The sequence below is a fragment of the Cupressus sempervirens genome, chromosome 5, assembly GCF_028749045.1.
Source record: "Cupressus sempervirens isolate cs-2001-9-10 chromosome 5, ASM2874904v1, whole genome shotgun sequence".
NCBI classification, from domain to species: domain Eukaryota; kingdom Viridiplantae; phylum Streptophyta; class Pinopsida; order Cupressales; family Cupressaceae; genus Cupressus; species Cupressus sempervirens.
In genome coordinates this window covers 162,279,139-162,305,991 of record NC_143122.1, presented here as the reverse complement: position 1 = coordinate 162,305,991, position 26,853 = coordinate 162,279,139, and the positions used below count along the sequence as shown (strand labels likewise).

At 35.9% G+C, this 26,853-nt stretch overlaps 1 protein-coding gene and 1 long non-coding RNA gene across 2 annotated transcripts in view; both read right to left on the bottom strand.

Moving 5' to 3' along the window:
* The window catches only part of LOC149554935 (serine/threonine-protein kinase GRIK1-like), a 46,646-nt gene extending 22,800 nt beyond the window's left edge, over positions 1 to 23,846 (bottom strand). The window contains exons 1-3 of the mRNA XM_089828946.1: positions 23,398 to 23,846; positions 4,192 to 4,266; positions 4,050 to 4,094 (exon numbers count right to left, since the gene is read on the bottom strand). Of these exons, the coding sequence (XP_089685072.1) occupies positions 4,050 to 4,094; positions 4,192 to 4,266; positions 23,398 to 23,655 (378 nt within the window). The 5' untranslated portion in view covers positions 23,656 to 23,846. The remainder of the gene's footprint in view (positions 1 to 4,049; positions 4,095 to 4,191; positions 4,267 to 23,397) is intronic.
* Positions 5,194 to 5,527, bottom strand: LOC149554936 (uncharacterized). The gene is made up of 2 exons (XR_016364434.1): positions 5,459 to 5,527; positions 5,194 to 5,380 (listed from the first exon to the last, which is right to left on the bottom strand). It is a non-coding gene; the product is annotated as an uncharacterized LOC149554936 (long non-coding RNA).
* Positions 23,847 to 26,853: the final 3,007 nt, after the last annotated feature.

The following is a 26,853-nucleotide window of genomic DNA, read 5'->3' as shown; positions in this document are numbered from 1 at the left end:
ATGAAAGTAAATAACCATAATAAACACATCCAACAATAAGTACACCACCATAAACACATCCAACAATAAATACACCACCAGAGGTACACAAAATCTACAAAGATCTACAGAGGAGACTCAGGCTACATACTAGAGAGTGTCATCACATGGCTGCTTGAGTTACCCTGGACTAATCTCTTAATAGACCCCGGACCCTCAAGCGTTGAGTTACCCTGAACTGGTTACTCTGAACCCCAAACCCTCAACATCACACATATGGAAACTAGAAAGCCCTCTCAAGAAGACGAGGCACTCATCTCATTCCCATCCTTAGTCTATACAAGCACTCAAGGCATGGGTAGATCAAAAATCTCTAACTTATCTTTTTAGTGTGTTTTCCCCCCAAAAGTTTTAATTACTAGATTATCACTTATTACATAACTTGCATTAGGTTACCCTGGCACTGACCACTTTGGGTCCCAGACCCCTATGCAAGCCACTCCCAAGTCACGTACCTAAACAACCTCTCCTAAGCACATAAAAACACAGTTGTGTCCCATACCACAACACTCATAAAGATCAAACTCGGTTCCTTAACAGGCAACCCAAAAATAAGATGGCAAACCCAAGTACACATAATTGCTCCACAAAGTAAATCTCATAAATATAATTTCAATATGAATCACAAAACACATTATGACATCCAGCCATATAAATAGTATAAAATAAATCTCACAAAAACCTCTGGTGTACCCTCTAGACTGGTCGATGTCTAATCAACCTCAAAATCCAAAAGCACAGACAATACATGCAAATAATATAATTTCATGGTTTGCATTTGATTTGAAATACACAATAGAGTTACCAGTAGAGTTTCAGTTTTAATTTGTGTTTCAAAGCATAAATTTTAAGTAAATAAGTCTCAAAGATCACCCATACAAATTATCTCGTTCTTAGTTTGAATTTTACCCTTATTGATTTTTAGTCAATTTCCTAAAAACAATCAAAGAATAATTTATTTAAATTATTAAATTAATACTTGCTGATTCTTAAAGATATAACCTATTACTTTTATCAATATTAAATACATTTGTCTCTTAACTGAACATCTTATATTATTAATTAATTCTCATTAAATAAAATTTAACTAGATTAATTAACAATCTCTAACTTTGTTAATATTCATTAATTATAATTTTAAACAAATTTAATATAATTAAATAAGTATATTATTATATATAATATTAAAAATTATTATTGAAAATCATAATATTTAAAATTAATAATTAATAATTTTTAATTTTAATATAAATTAATTTTAACTAACTTAAATAATATAAAAAAAACATAATATTAAAACTTTTTAAAAGAAACAACCTACGGCTTAATAATCGCTGACCCTTATAAAGGGTGGCTGCCATGGTGGCTTCGCTGCTGCAGTAGCAGCAGCGTATTGCCTTTACGGCAGTACCTGCTGCTACGGCAGCAGTCATAGCTGCCGTGCAGCATACCTTATGCCGCCGATCCAAGGAAATGGGTGGGGTACGGTGGGGTACCCACCCCAAATTTTTTTTTTTTTTTTTTCTTTTTTCTTTTTCTTAATTTAATTTCATTTATAATTTAATACAATTGCTATATATGTTTTTATAAAATTATTATATATGATGTTTAAAAGGAGTTCTGTAAATTTATAAATTACAATTTTTATTTTATTAAAATATATGATACTCATTTTAAACAAACTCCACAATAATATATATATATATATATATATATATATATATATATATATCACATTATTAATCTAATAGGAACACTAAGTTTAATTATTCGAATTTCTAATTCAAAATTTTCTTTTTATTTCAAACCCTTTCTCGGATTAATATCGTTCTTAAAGTCTATTAGAAAAAAAAAGACAACATTTATCTTCTAAATCTCAAACCCGATTTCAAAATCCAATAGATTATTGTATTTGCTTGATTTCTTATTAAATCTTATTCTGATTAAAATACAACCCTCTAAAGTAAACTCAACGAGGTATCCATTAAGTCCATGTACAGATATTTCTCAATCAAGAACAAATATTTGCATACCAGGAAAACAACACATGCAAAAGACACGGAGCAGACAGAAGTTTGAAAAGCGAAAACTACTATACAATTAAATCACAAGATCCTACCTGGATCTGATGCTAACCTTTAACAACTAAATGCAAATTCCTACCGCAAGCAAAATCTTTCAAGCCACATAAAATTCTTTTCTTTCCAAACCCTTCAAATTGCTCTCCATAAACCTGTGTGTGTCCTGAAAACCTGTGTGTGCCCTGAAATCTCTGTTGTGCAATAATGACCCGAAAACCCCTAATATAGAATCTAATTACCTTTTAGGGTTTCTATCACCACCAGTCTAAAATTATAATTATTTTATTTAATTAATTCATTCATGCACAATTAATTTTCTTTTTAAATTAAAATATTCTTTTATTATTCCTTCATGCACTTTAAGTGAATCATTAAATTACTTTATTTAACTTTCCACTTAACTTTAAATTAATTTATAACTTTTTAAATCTCATGCGCACTATAAAATATCTTAATCAAGTTCACATATTTTATCTTTTAAATTAATTTCTATATTTTAAACTCATTCATGCAAACTTAAATCTTTTTCATTAATTAATATCTTTTCACTTTTTAATTTATTTTTGAACGTTTAATTTGATAAATATTTATTAACTTAAATAACAATAATATTTAGCATTTATTTAAAAATGAACTCTAAATATATTATTATTAAATTAAATAAATATTATCACGTTCTAAATTTATTCTTAAAACTTTTATCTTCAATTCAATTCTTTATATTTAATTAATTTCTCAATTAATTAAATATAATTAAATATTCAAAATATCATAATAATTTTCCATTAAATTAAATCATTAATTTAATCTATTAATTAGACTTAATTAATAGAAATTCATCAAAGACTCACAAAACAACATACGCATAAAATACTCACGGGTTTAAAAAAGGTAGACAGTCTGTTACGAGTCCTCCTTGCAGGACAAGTATTATAGGCTTATGGCTAGGATTGGACCTGATCATTATCTTCCCATTCTCACCATTTGAGTATTTGTAATAGGGCACGCTCATCCTGGCAATTCAGGGAAGTCGATGCCCGGTACCTGCATACTGCATAAAAGACGAGCATGTACATGTATATAATATATCTAAACTAAACAGACAATGGCGGGGAGTGGTTCATTGTGTAGATCCCGACTAGCAAGTGACTACGACTCCCTCCCTTAACCACATCAACACGTCAGACAGAAAGATAAAACAACACACGCACCATACACATGCAAGTATGGGGTAAGTATAAAAATCACAAATCTAAGATCAAATGCGTACATATAATAATGCATCTCTATCAATACAACATAATCATCATTAAAGACATCATGTTAACATTTTTATGAAAGAAACCACACTTACTAACTAGGAATCATTAAGACCATTATTAACGTTATGTGAAATGAAATCAACAAGTATATATGTAATCCAAAACATGAAATAATATCATAATATTGTAAATCCAATATCTCTAAAATTAATCAATGCATAATATCAACCTAAGGAATATGACAATGATAACAAAAATGCGATCTAGGGGCAGGCACTACATGAAGTGTGAAGAGAATATCAAGTGTCATAGCCCTTTTATTCCTAAGGTGCAGCCCTGCAAAGCTTGAAGAGTAGAGAATCCCTGAGTTTCTGTTCATTTTGGGTCCAGATCTGAAGAAATGCATTTTGATCATAGGAAGTAGCTAACCCTTAGGCTTGTCTTTGTCTTCTAAACCCTAGTATCAGGTATTTTGTTGATTGGTAGTTTGAAACACCAACTAGTGGCATTTTGTTTCTACTGCTTTCATTGGAGGACAATAATTTTGATTTTCATACCATGAAAATATAAAACAAAGAATAGTGTATCTCAAGCACAGTTGTCTGCTGCAGAATTACAATAAAACTCTAGAGGAAATAAGTGCAAAAATAAAGTCCAAACTAAGTACCTTGAGAGCATATAGCTTTCCATCTTTTGTGTTTCGATGAAGTACCTTATAGCATGCAGAAATAATAAGCATTATCAATATTGTGCTCTTGGTCAAAAAGTAGAAAAAAGGCTTATTGTACAAAGAAATAAGTTGCACCAACCACTTTGCCATAGCTGCCCGTTCCAATCCTGCACTCTCGAACATATTCATTGATCATTTTATTTCCATTTGAATCCTACACAATATCAGTGGATCACATGATGCTTCAACACGAGATTTAGAAAATTGACAGTTTTCCTATCATGCACTGAATGCTAATAATCAACTATACCATAAAGAGGTATCTCATAAGATATATATGACTAAAATTTAGGAAGCATGGTAGAATAAAAAACAAGTCCTTCAAGGAAAATTGGTAAATAAGTGCTGACAGACTTTGACAGAGCCAAGATGTTGAAATAAATACAACAATTTGTAATTATTGGATTCCACTGTTTTGTACTTGTGGACCCCGACCCTTAACTGGATATGTTTTCTACGAAACTGAGTAAAGAAATCCAACAGTAAAGTTGCCAAGGGTAAAAGTAGAAAGAATAACAACATGCACACCAATTAAGGCCCTATTACAAGAAAGTATTTTGAACTCCTATTGTGAAGTTTTCATAAAACAGAATAATATACAAATAATTTCCAACTTTCATGTATTTAATAGTAAACATTAATTTTCTCATGCAAGGGCCATTAAGAACCACTTTCTACCTTGTCCAACACAATCCATCTGACCTTCAAGCTTAAATATAGACTAGAATTAACACAGCTGCATTTGCAATCTTTAACTCTGATTTTAATAGATCTAGTAATTATATAATATTGAACTGTGACACAGTCTAGTTTAGCTCAGTTCAAAACTGCAAAGCCTAACAGCTAAGCACTCATTAATGGTAACAATAGCAAAAACAAAAGCAACTGGCAATTAACACCATTTATAATTCCTCTCTGTAGCTCATAACAACATGCATTAGAAAAACAAAGTGCTTCAGTGGCCTCTTTAGCTGATTATTTCGCCGCTATAGGAAGCCACATCCAGCACTGCAGCTCTTAACCCTTTTGTCTAACTCCTTGAATATTAATGAAAAGCAATATACTGGAAGGTAAGAAGGACTTCACTCAATCGGCAATAAATACATATAGCTTCCATCTTACAAGGCATCCAGCAAGAAGGTCGACATCCACGGGAAGACATCCATGCACCAGAAAATAACTCACTCGTGCACTTCAAAATATTTGCCTATAATTTGTCTCATACCTCCAAGCATTAACACGTCCAAGAAAAGGAGGAACTGCATCTGCTGTAAACTCAATGTTATTGGCTAATTATATCTTTACACATAATCCAGTCCCCAGATGAACAAGAAATTCTTTTATACCAGCAAGGTGTCCATTCTTCCTGTGAATACTCCATATTCATCTTTGAAACTTGTCTTTGATAAGACTTCACAAATTTTGAACTCAATTGTTGAAACACCAGTCAGAAATCTGAATATTCTCTCTAACAGCATGTTAGAGTAAAATCTTGCACTGCCAAAACCATCAGCTTAGGACCTGTTTGGTTGCTGGCATAGGAATTGGGAATTAGAATTGAAAATGAGAAAGGGAATTGGAAATTGCAATTTCAGACCCGTTTGGTTCAACTAGAATTTGATTGAGAATATGTTAATCTCGTGTTTGGTTGTACAAAACTGGAATTGGAATAGGGAATAGGAATTTAATTTATTTAAACCTTTTAATAGCATACATGGGACTGCTGTACAAAATGCCTAGTGCCATCAGAGCAACATATCAGTCTTCTAGGCTTGATGCAGGCAATAAATGGATCATGTTCTGGTCTAAACCAAGTGATTTATGCCAAGTATACGGTGTATGTGGTGCTTTTGGTACCTGCAACTCCGAGAATTTCCAGTTATGCAGCTGCCCGCATGGCTTCAAGCTAGGAGACTATTGCTTTGAGCCAGCAGACAACATCTGCGATTTTACTTGAAATTCCACATCCCACAAATGGCCTCTCATGGCGGTTGGGGAAGCAGAGCATCAAAGTAAGACATGCTGATTTCTTCGTTCTTCTTGATCGACTTTGCCACATGCATAAACACCGCTCTTCCTACATACACTCTGTTTGCATTGGGAAGGCAAGAGTGACTGATAAACAACAGCAGTGGCCACAACTCGCTGAAAGAGAATGGCTCTCTGTCTTGTAGGCGCCCCTTTGGAAACTTCTTCATCATCCCGTTGAAAGAGCTTTGAGAAACAATTTTCCAAATCCGCTGAAGCTTGAGTTGTGGTTTCACATCTATTGTTTCTTGGCGGATTGCATGAAACATTAAGTCCGTCGAAAGCAATGAAGCGCAAACTTTTGAAGAATAGTCATCCAGCTCATAAAACTGCAACCGCAGTTTTAGAGATTTTCTAGCAGCATCAAAAACAGTGGCTACAAGATCTTTCTGCAAAGAACCCTTTATTTCGTGGCTCAGACTATCATAAGTTTGAAAATGGGCGATGATCTCCGATCTCGTGGAGCTTGAGCAGGAAGTCAAGATGAAGCAGGTCTGAAAACATTATCAAACAAGAAAAAGTCAAAATGGGAATAGGAATAGCCTACTCCAATAACAGGTTTTTTTGGGAATGGACATATGCTCATTTTGGGGCCAAAATGGAAATACGCATTCCTACTCCTAATTCTGATTTGGCATACCAAACGGAGAATACAAAACAAATTCTAATTTTTAATTCCTATTCCAGTTGTATTGCACCAACCAAACAGGCCCTTAGGGTTTGGTCATAGGGTTTCCAATTGCTCCAAAAACTCACTTATATCCAAAAGGGAAGAAAAACAATCCAAGCATACCAAATGAGCTCCAAATTGTTCTTTTTACTCTTCAAAATCTTTAGAACTTTTCAAATTCCCTCTCCTTTAATAAATCATATAAATCCAAAAGATAAAATGCCTCTATTAATCTCCTTAGATATTTCACTTAAGTCACACTATAACACTTCATTTAATTTATTAACTATTATTACCCATAAATGTATTTTGTCAACTAATTTTAAATTATTCCCTTTACCTAACCTTAGCCTACAGGAATTAATAGGCTTATTATTTTCTCTCAATTATTTCTTTAAAGATGACATTATGATTCTCCCTTCTCAAAATTGTTTGCACTCAAGAAATTGCAAACTTGGATGCTGAAGAATTTTTTCACCCTCCCAAGTGGGGCATATTCCAAGGGTACTCTACGCTGATCACTGTTTGTTTCCCTAGGTGTAATGATTGTTTTTTGTTTGTTTTTTAATGTTTTAAGCTGTTTTTGGGTTTTTGAGTTGATGAAAAGAAAATACAAATATTGAAAACTAATCTTACCTAAAATTATAACTCAAATCTGGTTATAATGCTAATCAAATTCATTTATTCGGATGGCTCCTAATGTATGTACAATACTTATTGCTGGAAGAATACATTAAAAACATTATCATTAATAGTTGAAAAAAACCTGATTTTTGTCTCCAATATGCAACCACGCTGCTGGTTGCTTCCTCCTTGGGCAACGCCTATCAAAAACCGCAATATTAAATCTCTGATTTTTAATTCACTGTAGCGTTGTACTGTTCACAGCACTGTAGCTGCTGTTATAACCCTTTCCAACCTGTAAACAGATTCATCCACTTTTTCCCTACTGAAACACAATATTGACTCCAGAATGAAGTCAACTCACAGGCAAAATTCAAGTGATATTTCACACCCTCAAATTGCATCAACTCTGAAGATACTACGTTCTCCGCAGTCTGAATTCTTCTCAAACTTGTAGAAACCCTTGTTGCCACAACTTCAAGAAATTTCACAAGGCAAAGTTTTTAAGCAATTCTCATAACCTGCTCTTGAAGGAAGACAAGGTTTGTTTATAAGGACTCCTCAACTCCAGAATGAGTCTCCACGCTCAATGTGGGATAAAAGATATAATAATAACATAAAAAATGTTATTACATTAAAACTTAGAAAACCCCTTTTAATTTTTCCATAAGCTTGGACCCACAATTAATTGAAACAATTGCCCCTTTTATGATATCATGACCCTCACTTAAGTTATATATTATAACTTAACAATATAGGCTCAAAACCAATAATGTTAATTTTAACTAAATAAACATTAATATCTCCATTATTACTCAACATTTTTGAATGTCGTTTGGACTGGGAGCTAACATGATAGAACTGCATATGACCATACCCCTTTTCTAAAAATAGCAGGGGTCTATCTTTATAACTCCAAAACTGCTAAAAATAGCCTGACCAAGCCAAACTCAAAGGAAAACTCATCATAAACAAACTCTGGCAACCCAGAAGAGTACTCTGCTCTGGTCCTTGGAGGATCTCCACACCAAGGTGACCCTCTATCCAATCTTATTAGCCTACGAGGGTCTCTGATAAGCTAATCACCAGCTAAAGTGATGTCTCTAGCTAGAAGGGGACATCACAGTCCGCCCTCCTTGAAATTGCTTGTCCTCGAGCAATCTCAACTCTGGATGCTGTAAAATCTCCTCGCTCTCCCAAGTAGCATCCTCTACCGGCAAATCCTTCCACTTCACCAAATATTCTCGGATGGTACGTTTCCTCAAGTTCCTCTCTCTAAAATCAATGATAGCCTCCGGTATCAAAACAAGTTTTCCCTCATCATCCAAGGGTGGTAGTACTGTAGAAGGCACAATATGATGCCCTAGCGCCTTTTTGAGGCGTGACACATGAAAAACATTGTGCACCTTGCTCTCCACCGGCAAGTCTAACTCATAAGCCACCTCTCCCACTTTCCTGATAATCCTAAATGGACCATAGTATCGTGGCTTGAGTTTCTCGGCACCACTCTTCTTGAGAGTGGATTGACGGTAAGGCTGCAACATAAGATACACCATGTCTCCAACCTCAAAAGTCCGCTCAGTCCTCTTCTGATCTGCATACTGCTGTTGCTGATTTTGTGCCTTAGTTAGATTATCCTTGAGAGTCTTAACAAGGTCTTGACTCTCCTGTAACAAATCACCTGCACTGGGCACTCTACTGTCACTCAAAAGCAGATCCATAAAATTGGGTGCCTCATACCCATACAGGGCCGTAAAGGGTGACATCTGAATAGACATGTGATAAGTGGTATTGTAGCAATACTCACAAAGATAAATCCACTTTACCCATGCCCTCTGTTGCCCTGCTATATAATTTCTGAGATATCCCTCCACCCATTTGTTTACTATCTCTGTTTGACCATCTGTCTGAGGGTGGTAGCTAGTACTCGGAGTGAGCTCTGTCGCACACAACCTGAATAGCTCCTGCCAAAAGTGACTCATAAACCTGCTGTCTCTGTCACTTACAATGCTCCGAGGTAAGCCATGTAATCTGAATATCTCTTTGAAGAATAACTCTGCCACCTGTGTAGCAGTGTATGTAGCAGTGATCGGAAAGAAGTGTGCAAACTTCGTAAGGCGATCCACAACCACACATATGCAGTCTCTGCCTTGGGCTCTAGGCAGTCCTGTGATGAAGTCCATAGACAAACACTCCCACTTCCTATCAGAAATCGAAAGTGGCTGAAGTAAACCGGCTGGATAGGAGTGTTCTTGCTTATTCTGCTGGCAAGTGGGACACTCTCTAACATATTGAAATACCTCTGCTTTGAGCCCTTTCCATGTAAATCGCTCTCTAATCTGTCGGTATGTCTTGTAGAAACCAGGATGTCCTGCCATAGGTGAATCATGAAAAGATTTCAAAACCACCCTCCTCACTACTGATCCTGGGACCAAAAATATTCGTCGTTTGTAAATGATGAGCTCACTCACAAGGGTGTATCTGCTGTCCTAAATAGTCCCATCTATGAATCCAGCTGCCCAAGTGTCCTTTGCATACTCTGCAAGGATCAAGTGTCTCCAATCCTCCGATATGTCTGTCAGTAAGCTCAAATGGGGCCTGCGTGATAAGGCATCAGCAACTACATTCTGTGTCCCCTTAAAATATGTAATGTCAAAGTCATAGGACTGTAACTTGCTCACCCACTTTTGCTGCCTATCATTGAGATCTCGCTGCCCCAAAAAGTGTCTTAGGCTATTATGGTCGGTTTTGATACAAAATTTGCTACCTACCAAATATTGCCTGAATTTGGCCAAAGCATGCATAATGGCTAACATCTCCTTATCATATTTGCTGAAGCTCCGCTCTGGCCCTCTCAATTTCCTGCTCTCATAAGCAATAGGGTGCTTCTCCTGCATAAGCACCGCTCCAATGCCCTCTCCGGAAGCATCACAATGTAGCTCAAAAGGTTTGCTGAAATCTGGTAATGCTAACACTGGACAAGAAGTCATCAACCCCTTAAATTTCTCAAAACACTCCTGTGCTTCAAGAGTCCACAAGAAAGCTCCCTTTCTCATCAAATCTGTCAAGGGTGCCGCATGCCTGGAATATCCATCCACAAACCTTCTGTAGAAACCACATAGTCCTAGAAAGCCCCTCAACTGTGTAAGGTTCACTGGTGAAGGCCACTCCACAATGGCACGAATCTTTTCAGGATCCATGCACACGCCCTCTGCACTGATGATGTGACCCAAGTACAACAACTCTGTCATGCCCAAATCACACTTCGACTCCTTTGCATACAAGGATTCTCTGTCCAATATACTCAGCACCGTGTCCAGGTGAACCAAGTGCTCCTCCCAAGATCTACTATATACCAAGATATCATCGAAGAAGACAAGTACAAATCTCCTCAACTAAGGATGGTAAACCCTATTCATTGTTGCCTGAAAAGTAGTAGGTGCGTTAGTTAGCCCAAATGGCATAACTACAAACTCAAAATGGCCACAATGACATCTAAAGGCTGTCTTCTCGATATCCTGCTCTCTAACTCTGATCTGGTGATAACCTGATCTCAAATCTATCTTTGAGAAGAAGCAAGCTCCATGAAGCTCATCTATCAAATCATCGATCCTGGGAATGGGGTATCTGTTTTTAATCGTCTTCCTATTAAGCACTCTGTAATCAATGCACATCCTCAATGTCCCATCCTTCTTCTTTACTAACACCACTGAAGAAGCAAAAGGAGACTTACTTGGTCTAATGTGGCCCATAGCAAGTAACTCCTTTATGGTTTTCTCAATTTCATCCTTCAACCTCTTTGGATGCCTGTAAGGTGTAATCATGATGGGCTTAGCCCCCTCCTCTAACTCAATGATGTGCTCAATACCTCTGTCTGGTGGTCTACCTGGTGGAATGTCACTGAACACCTTGGAGTGTTTAACTCTAAGCTCCTGAATATCAGGAGGATATTCAATCTTATGCTGTCCCTCCTGTGATGGCATCAACATGCACTCTGCTGCCCACTCTACCTGATCATGTCGAATCAATCTAGCCATTCTACGAAAAGAGACCATCTTGAGATCACTGTCCCTGATTGCCTTAAGAATATGTGTCTTCCCATTCACTTTAAACCTCATCTCCATCTCCTTGAGGTTAAGAGTGAACTCACCAATATCGTGCAACCAACTCATCCCAAGAACTATATCTGTATCTCCCATAGGTACAACATAAAAATCTGCCTTAAAGTCATAATTATTAACTTTCAATGGGAGTCCAGTGATCCTACGATCACATTTGAAGACATAGCCATCCGCTACCCTCACTCTAATTCCCCCAAACTCCTCTGTTTGTATGCCATGTTTCTCCACCATCCTAGCATCAATGAAATTATGAGTGGCACCTGTATCAACCAAGGTTATGACTCGCTGTCCAGCAAGTACTCCTCTCATCCGGAATGACCCTTCTTGCTTAATACTAGTGAGACGAGCTTCCCTAAGTTGCCCATCTCCTTCCCCATCCTTGGACTCCATTTTAGACAAGTTTTCAGCCTTGTCTTCCTCTTTTTCACCATCTATTTCCTCTATATCAGACTGCTAATCTGAATTATCTGATTCTGATTCCTCATAGTATGCCCACATAACTCTGTTAGCTTTTCCCTTTGGCCTAAGAGGACAATCATGGTTTGCATCATAGGGTCCCTTACAGTAGAAACATAATTTTTTCTTCCTCAAATCGTTTAATGTTTCCCTGTCAAAAGGTGCTGGAGTTTTATCTTTAGAATCAATTTTAAAATCAGTCCTCTCTGGTTTTTTATAAAATGGTTTGTTATCCTTACTAGAAGATGCTCCTTTGGACTGAAATTTGTTTGTTGGGACTGCATGTTCCATACTTCTTGCCTTTCTCATCGCTTCCTGTAAAGAAATAGGATCAAATGCCTTTATCCAACCTCTCAGTGGTTCGGATAGGCCCTCAATGAAAAGAACTATCAATCTATGCTCTGAAATGTTTGGCACCATGACTGCCAACCGCTGAAATTCACCAATGAAATACTCCAAGTTGCCTGTTTGTTTCAGCTGTGCTAAGTCCCGGAAGTAAATCTCTGGATCTTTCTTGTCAAATCTTTCAACCAACCTATCCACGAAGTCCTGGTATTCTGTCACTTGGTTACGCTGAAGTGTTTCCATTCCATGGTACCACCAATCATGTGCTATTCCCTCCAAATGCAAGGTGGCATATTTGATAGCTTCAATCTCTGTCATTGGCCTTAGTGCCAAAAATGTGTCAAGCTTATGAATCCAAGCTTGAGCTGTCATCTTACCACTCCCATCAAATGTAGGCATAGTAAGCTTGCCTGTAGCCCTCTTCAGCTCACTATTTTGACCTCTAGGCCTCCTATCTTGTCTGAGTGACCTGTAATGCTCTCTCCTCTGATTTACAAAGCGTTCAAAGGTCATCCTCTCCCAAACCTGCGGAGCTAATAATTCCCATTCATCATTTGCAGCCATGAGTGCATCTGCGAACATGGGGTCTCCTGTCGCCTCCTCTACCGGAGCTTCTTCTGGCTCCTCCGGAACAAATGTAGGGCGTGTAGGCCTATCAGCTGTTCTGGAATGGGTCCGTTGTGGTCTCTGATTACCTGTAGCACTCCTGTTATCTCCCTGTTCTCCCAGCTCCCCATTTTGTCTAACAGGTGGGTTCATCCTTTCTACCATAGTAGTGAGTGCCTGTAATGCCTGTGCCATCTGCTGCTGCCCTGTAACCATAGCACAGTAGAATTCTCTGGTATCCTGATCATCATTATTCCTCCTGTTTCTAGGTGGACTACCATCATGCCTCTCTTCCATATTTCCTGTTTCCTGTAACTGTTCTCTTTCAATCAGAGCTCTCCTACGAGTATGGTACCTGTGTGGTCCAATTTCCAGTGGCTGCATATGACTCCCCAAACCCTCAAGATGGCAGGAATGAGGCTCTGATACCAATGTAAGAACCCCAAATAGGCTCTACGCTGATCACTGTTTGTTTCCCTGGGTGTAATGATTGTTTTTGGTTTGTTTTTTAATGTTTTAAGCTATTTTTGGGTTTTTGAGTTGATGAAAAGAAAATACAAATATTGAAAACTAATCTTACCTAAAATTATAACTCAAATCTGGTTATAATGCTAATCAAATTCATTTATTCAGATGGCTCCTAATGTATGTACAATACTTATTGCTGGAAGAATACATTAAAAACATTATCATTAATAGTTGAAAAAAACCTGATTTTTGTCTCCAATATGCAACCACGCTGCTGGTTGCTTCCTCCTTGGGCAACGCCTATCAAAAACCACAATATTAAATCTCTGATTTTTAATTCACTGTAGCGCTGTACTGTTCACAGCACTGTAGCTGCTGTTATAACCCCTTCCAACCTGTAAACAGATTCCTCCACTTTTTCCCTACTAAAACACAATATTGACTCCAGAATGAAGTCAACTCACAGGCAAAATTCAAGTGATATTTCACACCCTCAAATTGCATCAACTCTGAAGATACTACGTTCTCCACAGTCTGAATTCTTCTCAAACTTGTAGAAACCCTTGTTGCCACAACTTCAAGAAATTTCACAAGGCAAAGTTTTTAAGCAATTCTCATAACCTGCTCTTGAAGGAAGACAAGGTTTGTTTATAAGGACTCCTCAACTCCAGAATGAGTCTCCACGCTCAATGTGGGATAAAAGATATAATAATAACATAAAAAATGTTATTGCATTAAAACTTAGAAAACCCCTTTTAATTTTTCCATAAGCTTGGACCCACAATTAATTGAAACAATTGCCCCTTTTATGATATCATGACCCTCACTTAAGTTATATATTATAACTTAACAATATAGGCTCAAAACCAATAATGTTAATTTTAACTAAATAAACATTAATATCTCCATTATTACTCAACATTTTTGAATGTCGTTTGGACTGGGAGCTAACATGATAGAACTGCATATGACCATACCCCTTTTCTAAAAATAGCAGGGGTCTATCTTTATAACTCCAAAACTGCTAAAAATAGCCTGACCAAGCCAAACTCAAAGGAAAACTCATCATAAACAAACTCTGGCAACCTAGAAGAGTACTCTGCTCTAGTCCTTGGAGGATCTCCACACCAAGGTGACCCTCTATCCAATCTTATTAGCCTACGAGGGTCTTTGATAGGCTAATCACCAGCTAAAGTGATGTCTCTAGCTAGAAGGGGACATCACATTAGCCTACAGGAATTAATAGGCTTATTATTTTCTCTCAATTATTTCTTTAAAGATGACATTATGATTCTCCCTTCTCAAAATTGTTTGCACTCAAGAAATTGCAAACTTGGATGCTGAAGAATTTTTTCACCCTCCCAAGTGGGGCATACTCCATGGGTAAGTCTCCCCATCTGATAAGATACTCCTTGATCACTCTAGTCCTCAATCTCCTCTCTCTAACTTCCAAAAACTCATCAAGAATCAGAACCAAACTGCCCTCCTCACCTAGGGGTGGAAACTCAGGTTATGATGTAATACACAGCCCTAGTGCCTTTTTGAGGCACAATACATGAAACACATTATGGATTCAGCTATTCTCTAGTAGCTCAATTTCATATGCTACAAAATATCTCTTAGCCCATTTGTGTTCTAGCTTTGCTTGGCCATCCATGTGAGGGTGGTAACTAGTACAAGGTATCAATTCGACTCGAACTAACTTAACTAGGTCCTTCCAAAAAGCATTGAGAAACCTGTTATCCTTATCACTAACAATATTTCTTGAGAAAGCATGAAATTTGAAAACCTCCCTATAAAATAGCTTTGCGACCTAGTGTGCCTTATACACTGATGAAATAGCGAAGAAATGTGCAAACTTGGTCAACCGATCAATTGCTATTAAATGCAATCTCTTCTGTGTACCTTCAAAGACTAGTAATGAAGTCTATAGATACACTCCAATTTCTATTTTGGAATTGGCAATGGCTGAAGCAAACCGGGTTAAAAAGTGTGTTTAGACTTGTTTTGTTGACAAGTCATGCAATCCCAAACATGTCACAAGTCGTCATTCTTTAGGCCCTTCCATGAGGAGCTCTCTCTAATATACTTGTAAGTCTTAAAATGTCCTATATGTCTTGCTAAAGATGTAAGATGAATAGCACTCAAAATCTTCTCCTTTAACTCTAACTTGGGGACCAAGTAAATTATGTCCTTGTAGCAGATAATATCATCTATTACCCTATTTTTGTCTTCCTCAACCTTACCATCCATCACTTTGCATGCAAAGGTGTTTTCCAAAATACTCAACTAGAAGATGAGTCTTCCAATCGCCTGAAATCCATATCAAGCAACAAACAGCAGATTTTCTAGATAAAGCATCTGCAACAATATTATTTTTCCCTTTCACATTCTCTATGTCAAATTTATATGCTTGAGCCACAAATTTTCTGCCTACCAAATGTTGCTTAAACTTTGTCAAAGCATGCACAATGGCAAGCATTTCCTTGTCGTCAAGGGAATAAAATCTCTTTGTATCCCAAAGCCGATTAATCTCATAGGTGATGGGTTGTCAATTTTGCATCAAGACTACTCCAGTCCCCTCACCCAAAGCATTGGACTCCAGCATAAATGACTAATTAAAATCCAGTAAAGCCAATATGGGTAAGTATTCATTAACTCTTTAAGTCTGTCAAATGCCCTTTAAACCTCACACGTCCACCTCAAAGCCCCCTTCTTGGTGAGATATGTTAGAGTTGTACCTAACTAAGAAAATCCCTTAACAAACCTCCAATATGGACCTATAAAACCCCACAGTTTTGTCATTGTCCTCAATAGTTATCAATCTAAATTTGCCTATATTTTTCCCTAATGAACTTGAACACCCTGGTCAGATCACGTGTCCCAACTAGAAAATTTGTTATTTTGAACTCGCACTTGGAAGCCTTATCATACAAGAATTGTGCCTTCATGATACCCAAATCCTCATTAATATGTCTCAGATAATCTTCCCAAGTATTATTGTATATTAGTATGTAATCAAAGAACACTAGTAGAAACTTCAAAAATTTCTTATTAAAAGTGCAATAATACAAGACTAGGAAGCAGTACGAACATTGGTCAATCCAAATGGCATGACCACAAACTATAGCGCTCATAGTGACAACCAGATGTTGTCTTATGAATGTCTTGTTCCCTCACTCTAATTTCATGATACTCCAATCGAAGACCACTATTCAAGTACACTACACTATGCAACTCATCAATCCTAGGAAGGATATCTATTTTTTATGGTCTTTTGTTCAGGGCATGGTAATATATACACATCCTCATGAACTCATCCTTTACCAAGACAACAGAAGCAGCAAAGGGACTCAAATTGGGTCTAATGTGCCCCATATCCAATAGCTCCTTGATCTCTTTTTCTGTCTCGTTAAATTGTATAGACTTCCTCTAGGGAGTGGTGATGACGGACTCAAATCCCTCCTCCAACTCAATGACATGCTCAGACCCTATATCTAAAGGCCTCCCTGGAGGAATCTCACTGAAGACCAAATTGTGTTTATCCAACATTGTTTGAATTTCCACAAAATACTAATCATTGCCATTTGTAGGGGCCTTGGATTAAATTAAAAACTACATTATCCAAGCTACATCACCTTGTCTAAAAATGCCCTATAGCTTTCTTCGTTGACACAATCCTGGGAGCACCACTGCACATACCTATTTCCACTTTGACTTCCAACTCCATAGTCTAAATGTTCTGAGTACTTTCCTAGTGAATGAAGCCACCATATGCCCAATATAGCATTAATATTCCGTAAGTCCACACCATAGAAGTCATCACTAACAATGTAGTTGTCAACTATAAAGTTCAATTGAGACTCATTGGGTGCAAGTTGTAATCTCCCCTTCTTGATAAGTAGAGTCCTACTAGGGGACATTATACAAGCCATGTTAAAAGCATCTGCCACTATAACATTGGATCCTTCAAATTCTTCATTCTATGTGCCCATCTTTGCTATAAAGCTAAGTATGATATTATGGATCACCTCATTGTCTACTAAAACTATCATACACTTCCCCTAGAAGACCCCATGCATACTCAAGGAATTAAATCTAGGGATATTAAACACTGTAGCAATAGTTCCACATTTCATTCCCTTAAGTGAATGCTCATCATTTGAATCACTTTGTCCACTGCCCCAAATTCATTATGCCTTCTCTTCTTCCTCACTGTCAAGGATGACCTTAATGTAATGCACTTTATCATTTCCTAAACAGTTGTGACCCAGTTCCCAAGGCTCCTTGTCACTAAAGCATAGCTTTTTTAATGCAATTCATTTCCAGCATCATCATCCATTTGTCATTTTTGGGCAAATTGTTCTGAAACAGTTTCTTGACTTTATCCTTATATGAAAATCCCTTGGACAAATTTTTCTATCGAAAGTAGGGGATTCCATGTCCCTTGCCTTTTCGATGGCTTCCTATAGTGTGGATGGGTTAGGTGCATTAATTGATCCTCACAACAGATCTAATAATCCATCCATAAATAGCACAATCAACCTCTATTATGAAATATCAATCACCAAAGCTGATAGCTTCTGAAAAGCAGCTATGTATGTATTAACAGAACCCCATAGCTTAAGGCTTAAGCTATGCTAACTCCTTAAAGTGAACTTCGAGAATTTTTTATTGAATCTATCAATCTGCCTCTTAGTGAACTTTGCATAGGAATCAATCTGATCATGACCCAATGTGACCATTCCAAGATGCCACCACATATGAGTACTATCATCCAAATGAAGAGATGCATACTTAATAGTCTATAGCTTCATCTTCTGGCATGGGGTTGAGCTAAAAACAAGTATCTAGCTTCTACACCCACACTCTAGCTGTAGTTTTTCCAGACAAAAAATAGTATAGAATTGCTAGCTTGCCAACCTTCCTTTGCAAATCTTGGTTATGTGATCTACCGTCCCTGTGATGTCTATGTTTCATCCTGATATCCATTTAGCCATAGAAAGCCATTTCAGCCTAAAACTCAAAACCTGAATCTCTCAATCTTGCAATATACTGCATTTTTTTCTACGTTGGTTATTTTCAGCTTGTGGATAATTTCTAGTTGTTCTATTGGACAAAATGCCTTAGCTATTCTATCAATGTTGGTATGGATTGATGATGAATAGATAATTAAGAATTTCAGATATGATTGTTTTAAGTAGTTATAATTAGAAGTTCTTCATAATAGCTCGTATGCAGAGTGTTTTGTGAAATGTCTGCAAGGTAAAATAAGCAATATTGCAAGTTCGGAATAAATATTCCTGGTTAGTATCTTACACTGGTAGTAGTAGCAGTGCAAAGATGTGAAATTATGACACTTGCAAAAGTTCAGAAATATTCCAATACGGGAATTTTTCAGGGGAATCTAAAGCAGTGCATTTTGCCAGCCTGTGGGGTTAAATGTGAGAAGACCATTTTCCAATTGTTTCTGGAAAGTGATCGCAGCAATATCAAATTATTTCAGCAATCCATCAATGAACTATTGTAGGTACTTGGAAAATATTAGAAGGACCTAACAGCTTTGATAATAATACATAAGGAAAACAAAACTATGAACAAGAGGCCACCAAAATTGTTGATCAATATCATAGATTACCTGATAAATTCAGAGACCAAATTTTCTTTGATGGATTTTTGAAGTTACTTATATTAAAGTAACCAAGCAGAAGGGGACTTATAAATTACATAAGAAGTTCAAGGTTAAAAGAGGACGAGACAATCTCTTAGGCAAGTCAGAGCTAGAGTCTTCTGTGCAAAAGCCCAAACTAAATGCAAAAACATTTTCTAGTGGCCAACAAAAGAAGCATTTTTCCATTGCAAGGAAGAATAATGGTAGCAAGAATGAACATAGAAGAAAAAAATATTTCCTTCTTATCCAAAGGAACTTGGAAGCACAACAACCAATGCAAGAATAAAGATGTGAAGTTGTGAGAGGAAAAGTTGGAAGTCACAGAAGGCAAGGCCAAAATAGAAAAGTTGGTATTAGCGGGAATTGAGTAATTGATTTGCCACAGCCCACAAATATGATAAACCAAAGGCAGATGAATTCATAAACTTCTCCCATAATGAGGAGAGTGTAGAAGATTGTCAAATTACCCTTCCAAAATCAGTCGAGGAGCATGCTAATTTTGAATGTGCTGAAAATTTGAAATCAGCACTGTTGGTAAACAATCTATGGTTATAGCTTATATTTTGAAGATGTTGATGTATCAAAAGATAGCCCAGATATGGATCAAGATGAAGATAGAGTCAAACAAGAAAAAAAATGAGTATTTACCAATATTCTTTTACCCATTTTTTGAGATGGATGGAGTTCCAAGACAACCATGTTGAGAGGCATGCTTATGAGAAAAATGTCTCACCAAGTATGTCCGGGAGATCTATAGTTGAAGAGCATAGGAGTATCAAGATAGCACTGCATCATCATAGTAGAGATTATTTTCAGGTAAGCTGGCAAGTGCTTTCAGAATGGAATGGAGAAATTTTCAGTTGGTGATTAAAAGGGAATAAATTTTAGATTCTACAGATATCATTCCACCACTTTTTTCCCTATTTTTGCAAGTAGATTTCAGTAATACAGATGCTATTCCCTTATGCCCATCCTTTCACCTTCAGTTTAAATGATAATACAAACATTTGGTATCCAAGAATTTATATGATTGGTGGATCACTTCTCAATATAATAGAGAATGATAGATTGCTGGGTTTATTTGTATGAAGTGGTGCAATGAAAAAGATGTTGGAGAATTCTTCAAATTCATTTAGGATCCTAGTACTGGCATACAGGTTTAGATTGCTTGAGAGAAAGCAATCTTTGGGAAGATGGGGTTACAGTATCCCCTTTTTATGGCCTTCCAATATACTCGAGAGCTCCAACTTTACTTGACAGTACCATACTTGTCAGAATGAAGTTTGGTTGATAGCATTTATTTAGAGGATCACGATGACTCCAATGATGATGCTTTCTGAGAGTAGTTTTCTCATTTCAGGTGCATTCCAAACTTTTGGAGGAATATTCTACTTTTGGAAAGTATAAGTTTTAATGAGCTTCTGAGTATGCTGGTGCATTCGAATTTCACTTTCAAGCTACTTTTGTATTTTTTGTAATAAATAACTAAATGTTAAGTTGTCGAAAAGCAAAAATTGAGAGACAACTTATGTTGCATTCATGCTTTAGGGTACGATTGTGCATGATGATGGATCATTGAGTATGATCCAAAACGTTGATGCTAATAAACTCACACACAATCGTACCCTAAAGCATGAATGCAATATCACGGATTGTGGAAATCTGTTATCTTTAATCAACTTACATGAATTATTTAATTGGATCCTTTACATTCTTAGCTCTCTCATCCTAATGATGGATCATTGAGTATGATCTGAAACATTGATGCTAATAAACTCACACACAATCGTACCCTAAAGCATGAATGCAATATCATGGATTGTGGAAATCTGTTATCCTTAATCAACTTATGTGAATTATTTAATTGGAACCTAAAGTCACATTTATGGAGCAAAAAGGATTCTTATTCAAAAAATGATTTAAAATGTAATTTCTGGAAAATTCCAGAGGTTGAAGAGACTCATTTTATTATTCATTTAGCAAAACCCTCTTTTGGAGTCTAGTTTATTGTTCAACAATTCAGTCCATGCCGAAAACCCTAAGCCAATATTGATTTCATAGACGAAAACCCACCTAGCCAATCCTTGGTGGATTCATCCAAAAGTCACAACTGTGCAGATTGATACAGAATTGAAAGAGATTCTGTGAGAAAAAAATATTGCTTTCTTCCAGTTTGAGTTTGTTCATAAAATTGTTGAATGAGAGATTAATTGGAGATTTTCAGGCAAGTTATAAATTTGTGTGGAAAATGATTTTAGCTTACACTGGTCATTTTATTTCTCTTGGATGACGTTGTTGTGGGATTTGAGTATTAAATTGGTGACCACCATTATTTAGTGATAATGTGCAAATGAAAAGCTGGGTGCTTCCCTCATAAATTTCTGTAATCAGCCACTAAATGGAACACAGCAGTTTCGGGTGAGTTTATGCAGTTTGGGAAGTCACTAAGAGCAAATTTCATAGACATACAAGCTGGAACAGAATTCTAACAAAGGAATTTCATCAGAGCTATCAACTTTGGCTGGAATCCTCATTTCAACAATATCTACTAGTAATTGCAGCTACAGTACCTTGAGGTCGGAGGTTGTTTCAGTTATATTGTAGCCTTATTGGTGGATGTAAAATCAAATTAATTATCAACAATGCTCATTAATGAATGCCAAATTAAGTTTGCTAGTTGGTTTCCTTAATGTTCCAAGTGTTGTTCAATCTAGAATCAGTTTGTCATCCTTGGTATCCATTAGTGCAATTGTAACTGGTGTCATTCAAAGGTTAGAGAAATAAACATTTGCATATGAGTAATTCTGATTCCCGGAACAACAGGTTATATTATTCATTTCCTATACCATTACTCTTTAATGTTTGCCAACTGTTTGACAAAATGCCTTAGCTGTCCTATGAATGTTGTTATCAGTTTATGATGAATGAACGATCCAGAATTTCGGATACAGCTTTTAATCAATCAAAATCAGAAGCTTTTCATTATAGCTTGTATGCAAAGTGTTTGACAAAAATATCTGCACGGTAAAATCTGATATATTGCAAATATGGAACAAAGATTCTTGGTCGGGATCTTACAGATCTATGCATATAATAACACCCTTATTGGTCCCATTATAATTTGGCAATATCATCAAAGAGAAAATGCATCAATACACATGATCAGTAATCCATCATCACTTACTCTATTAGCAATAATGAACGCCAGCAAAATATAATCAATCATTCCTGATTTGAAATCCTGATGTACACAGGAAGAAAATAACAATAAACAAGTTACATGTTTCCGAAAGTGGGTGTGAGTTTGTGATCCACAAAAATAAAATGGAATATTCAGAATCTCACAACAAATGTAACATCAACACATCAATGGAAGCTAAAAATATCAAGCTACCAGGTAAACAAGTGGGTTCAATGTACAGCATTGCAGTATAATAACCAGACTTTGATAGTCTAGTAACTCTGTAGACTAAGATAGGGAACATTTGACAGGTGGATGAAGCATTAAAAAAATTCAGGTCACTAATAATGTCCAGTGCATAAACCTGCTGGTTTACGGGATGGTTCAACGTAGCTGAACTTTGAACTCAAAAAGCTTAGTAATGTTGGGTTAGAAATTTAGCCCTGTTGCCCACTGGCTGAAAATCAAAAGGAAAATAGCCCTGTTATTGGGTAAAATTTCCAAATCACTACAATTAAGAAGTGTGTATCCGCTGTTGCAGAGTTTCCATGCATCTGAGCTTTGAACTCGAGGATCCTACTAAGTGTGAGTCCTGACCCTAACCAGTTGAAAAAAATATATGGCAAGCAATAAACACAACAAGAACACCGCCTTAAAATATCCACGTAGCACGAAATCAAGGGCTAACAGTGCATTAGCTGGAAATGGAAAAAATATTAAAGCCGTACAACCAGCCATAAAAGCAACATTTTCAACTGTTAAGTCTCTAAGGTCAGAAATTGAAGGAGTGAAATTCTTCAATCCAAGAACTAAGATGAACCACTCCAATCTAAAGGAACTGAAACTTACCTCAAAAAAAGCCATTCCAACCCTACCAACAGTAACAGTAAAACATACATTCCTAAATTAAAGTAGCTTACTTCTGGAAAAAACAAAGTTTTCCGCTGCAAATAAATTGTGTGGCAAGGTTTCGTCAGCGGAAGAACTTAAACTCGTTATAGTGCTTAGAGAAAACAAAAGTACAATGACATCGAATTGTAGATTTAAAAAGTGTTAATCTACATGCTGGAGAAAAAGGTTGCAACGAAGAACACAAACAAACAAAGATATCATACCTCTGTTTTAACAATTACATTGGTTTCTTTGACAGGAATCTTTCTGCGGCTATCTGGCAGTGTAGAATAACCATACACATCGCCCTGCGTTCCCTTATGAGCTTCTCCGGCTATATACTTCAAAAAATATGGCTGAGACGGAAATCTCTTCCAAAAAAAGAAAGAACCCATTTCAACACTAGAGTTCCCCTTCTTGATACCAAAACATCCACAAAACCATCGCATAATTCTGTTAAACAATCCCATTATTCGCTTCATCCAATGTTACTGTATGTATTGTATACACTTACAGTCATTAAAATTCAGTGCACAGAAATGTCATTTCAGCAGCTATCTGCCATTCAAAATGGCTTGTTTTGAGCTTGCAGTGCATGTCAGATTCTAAATATTTAGTTGGCTCTCTTTTTCGGTGTCCATTCTTTTGCTTGGGTGCTGAAAATTGTGTATTTGGTTTTATGTATGTGTGGTGTTTGTTATAGGCCGATGATGGCAAGCTGGTCTTCGAAGAATAAATTTGGAGTCAAGTGGAAGATGACTAAACGACTGTGTCATAAATTTGTCCTCAAGTGAAAACTTTGGATATTAATAGAATTTTGATATATTCATTGGCTTCCTCAATATTATTAAAAAGGTTTATTCATTCCACATAAATTCCCCTCGAAATTCTTATTCAATTTTGGGCTAACTTAATAATAAATTATTATAATTCTTTATCAATTTGAAGCTTTTTTATTTTATTTTATATTTTTATGTATATTTAATGAATGGACGTGCCTTCCATATCATATGGATTAGAGGGATTGGACCTAATCTATGTATAGTCATATATTTCTATATATTTATTTCGATTCTAAGATTGGTATATTTTTCTAATAATATTATTATTGGGGTTATTAGAATTATTAAAAACAATTTAAAAAGTGTTTCTAATAAGGATTATGTATTTAAGTTTTGTAGGAGCATTTATTAGAATTTTAGTTTTCGGCTTTTTTAACTAGATGAAGCATCTGTTAAAAAACTTACAAAGTATTATAGATTATTGTACCTTCCTAAATTGTACATCTTAATTGACATACAATTTAAGGATTATTTTGTGTCCACCCTAGTGTATTTTCTATAGGAGAACCTCGTGTGACACTTAAGGGATGCCTAAATTCAAATATGGGCCATTTGTCATCGCAATCTTGTTTAAAATCAAGGTAAGCTCTTAGTTCTCTATGTGTTCCTCTATTTTTCCTCTAATCCCATAATTCATTTAATCATATATCACTATTTGTGGTCTTTGTGTTTTGTCCCAACCTTGAAACTAGTTGTATCTAATAATTTTGCACCTACCATATAATCTTGACACCCATTCAAAATTTTGACCCTTTTTACTAGGTACATAACAATTGAGGTGTTATGTACCCAAAACCATAATGATTAAGATGTTATGTACACATGAACATAACAATTGAGATGTCATGTTCCTACCCAAAGTAGCCCAAAATTGAACTAGAGCTTTGTGTTAGGATTTTGGTGGGAAATCAAGTTCAGTGCTTGGCATGCCTAAGCTTTAATTTTGAAAATGTTGTGAGAAGTATATAACACCCTATCTCTCTTTATTTTGGTAATGAACCCATGATTAAGATTATCAAGCATTCACATTCATAATCAAGCTATCAAGTGTAAGGAAGTAAATCAAGTTCAAATTAATTCAAGCTATCAAGTCTAAGCATACAAGATCCAACATTCTTCTCGAGTATTCAAGGTGTTTTACTCAATAAATCTAGCTTGTTTTTTTCTCATTAAAGGCCAAGCAAAGGAGATTGAACTATCAAGGAAGGGGATACATATTCATCTACATCCATTCAAGCCTTCTTCTCTTTCTCAATCGAACATTGTAGAAAATTACAACATCTACTACATAAGGCCTTGTCTTTCATAATTTCCTTTTGGATTTTATTAAGGCAAAGCTATTGCATCAATATATTTGATCATATCCAAAGAAGTATTTGTGTTGCCAAGGTATGACATACTTCATTTATTAAATATAGCCTTAGCTACATGATAACACACTTTTCTTTATTGATTTCATTATAGGGTTGGTTTCTAAATAGGGTTTTAACTAAGAAAAACACATTTATTTGACCATCTTCCTTATTTTTCTATGTACAATAATAGCTAACCGAGCTAATAAGACTTTTTCTAGATAGAAGTTTTAGTCAAAAACCTAAGGTATAGAATGGCTCAAGCATTTTGTTCCTAGATACAAAACAACTCAAGTATTTTGTCTCTGGGTATATAATAGCTCAAGCATTATGTTCCTCCTAAAATCAGCTAAATTTTTCTTTACATATAGGTTACAATCTTTTGGTCTTGGATTAGTAGTTATAGGTATTTTTCAGCTTTTTGTGTTTCATCAATTGAGATATAAAGCAACATATTGCCTAACTTGTCTTTAGGTCACATAAATCCTCCCTAATTTGTGTTTCATAACTCATTATCCCTCCACATTTTAATTTTGTATAATTAGTAAAGGATCATTGACCCACTTAATGCTTGGGACCTTCCCTTTCTAATTGGAACATCATCCTTTCAAATGTACAACTTTGAAAAGGTGAAGTGATCTACCCCTTGACATTGATTCCATTTTCCTATTGTACATTTTGGTCAACCCAATTCATAACTTTTTCATTCTAATGTTGGTGTTAGATCTCCTTTGTTTAGATGTTAAATTATATTTTCATTCGTGGAGTTACTAAGTTATGTTGGTGTGTGATATTTATGTTGTGACATTTCTCTTTACTTATCATTATCAACCACATCCACATTAAGGTGGGTTGAGGAGACTACGATCTAGGTTTCACTAGAATGGAATCATTAGGAGCTAGATCTCATTCATCATTATCAATAGGCTTCATAGGAATAGGATTAGACAGATTTATGACATTTTTATGTTTAGATTCATCCAAGAATGCTCGTATTTAATCAATGTATTCCATGCATTTTGGTAAAAAAATGTTTGAAAAAATCATATGTAATATTAATAGAAGTCTTGAAATGTATATCTTATAAAGAAGATAGATATTTGGAATTCTTGTAATTTGCCAAATGTAGGATCACCATGAAGGAATAAAAACAACATGAAATGCAAGAAAGTATAATCCCCTAACTCCATATAGAGGATAACATATGAATGATCCTCTTTTGGATCCATGCTAACAAACTAGATACAATAAATCATCTTGATCTATCAAATTCTTAGTTTGTCTCCAACAATATTATTAATCCATAGCATAATAATAACATGAACACCACTCATCAAAGAAAATCAAGATAACCATGCATAATTACAAGTCAATATTCAACTAATTCCAACAATTAGATACAAAGGAACCTGACTAAGACCAAGATGCAACATCTATTATTCAACTAGGTCAAAAACAAAGTAATACACTAAGTTGACCTCATAAA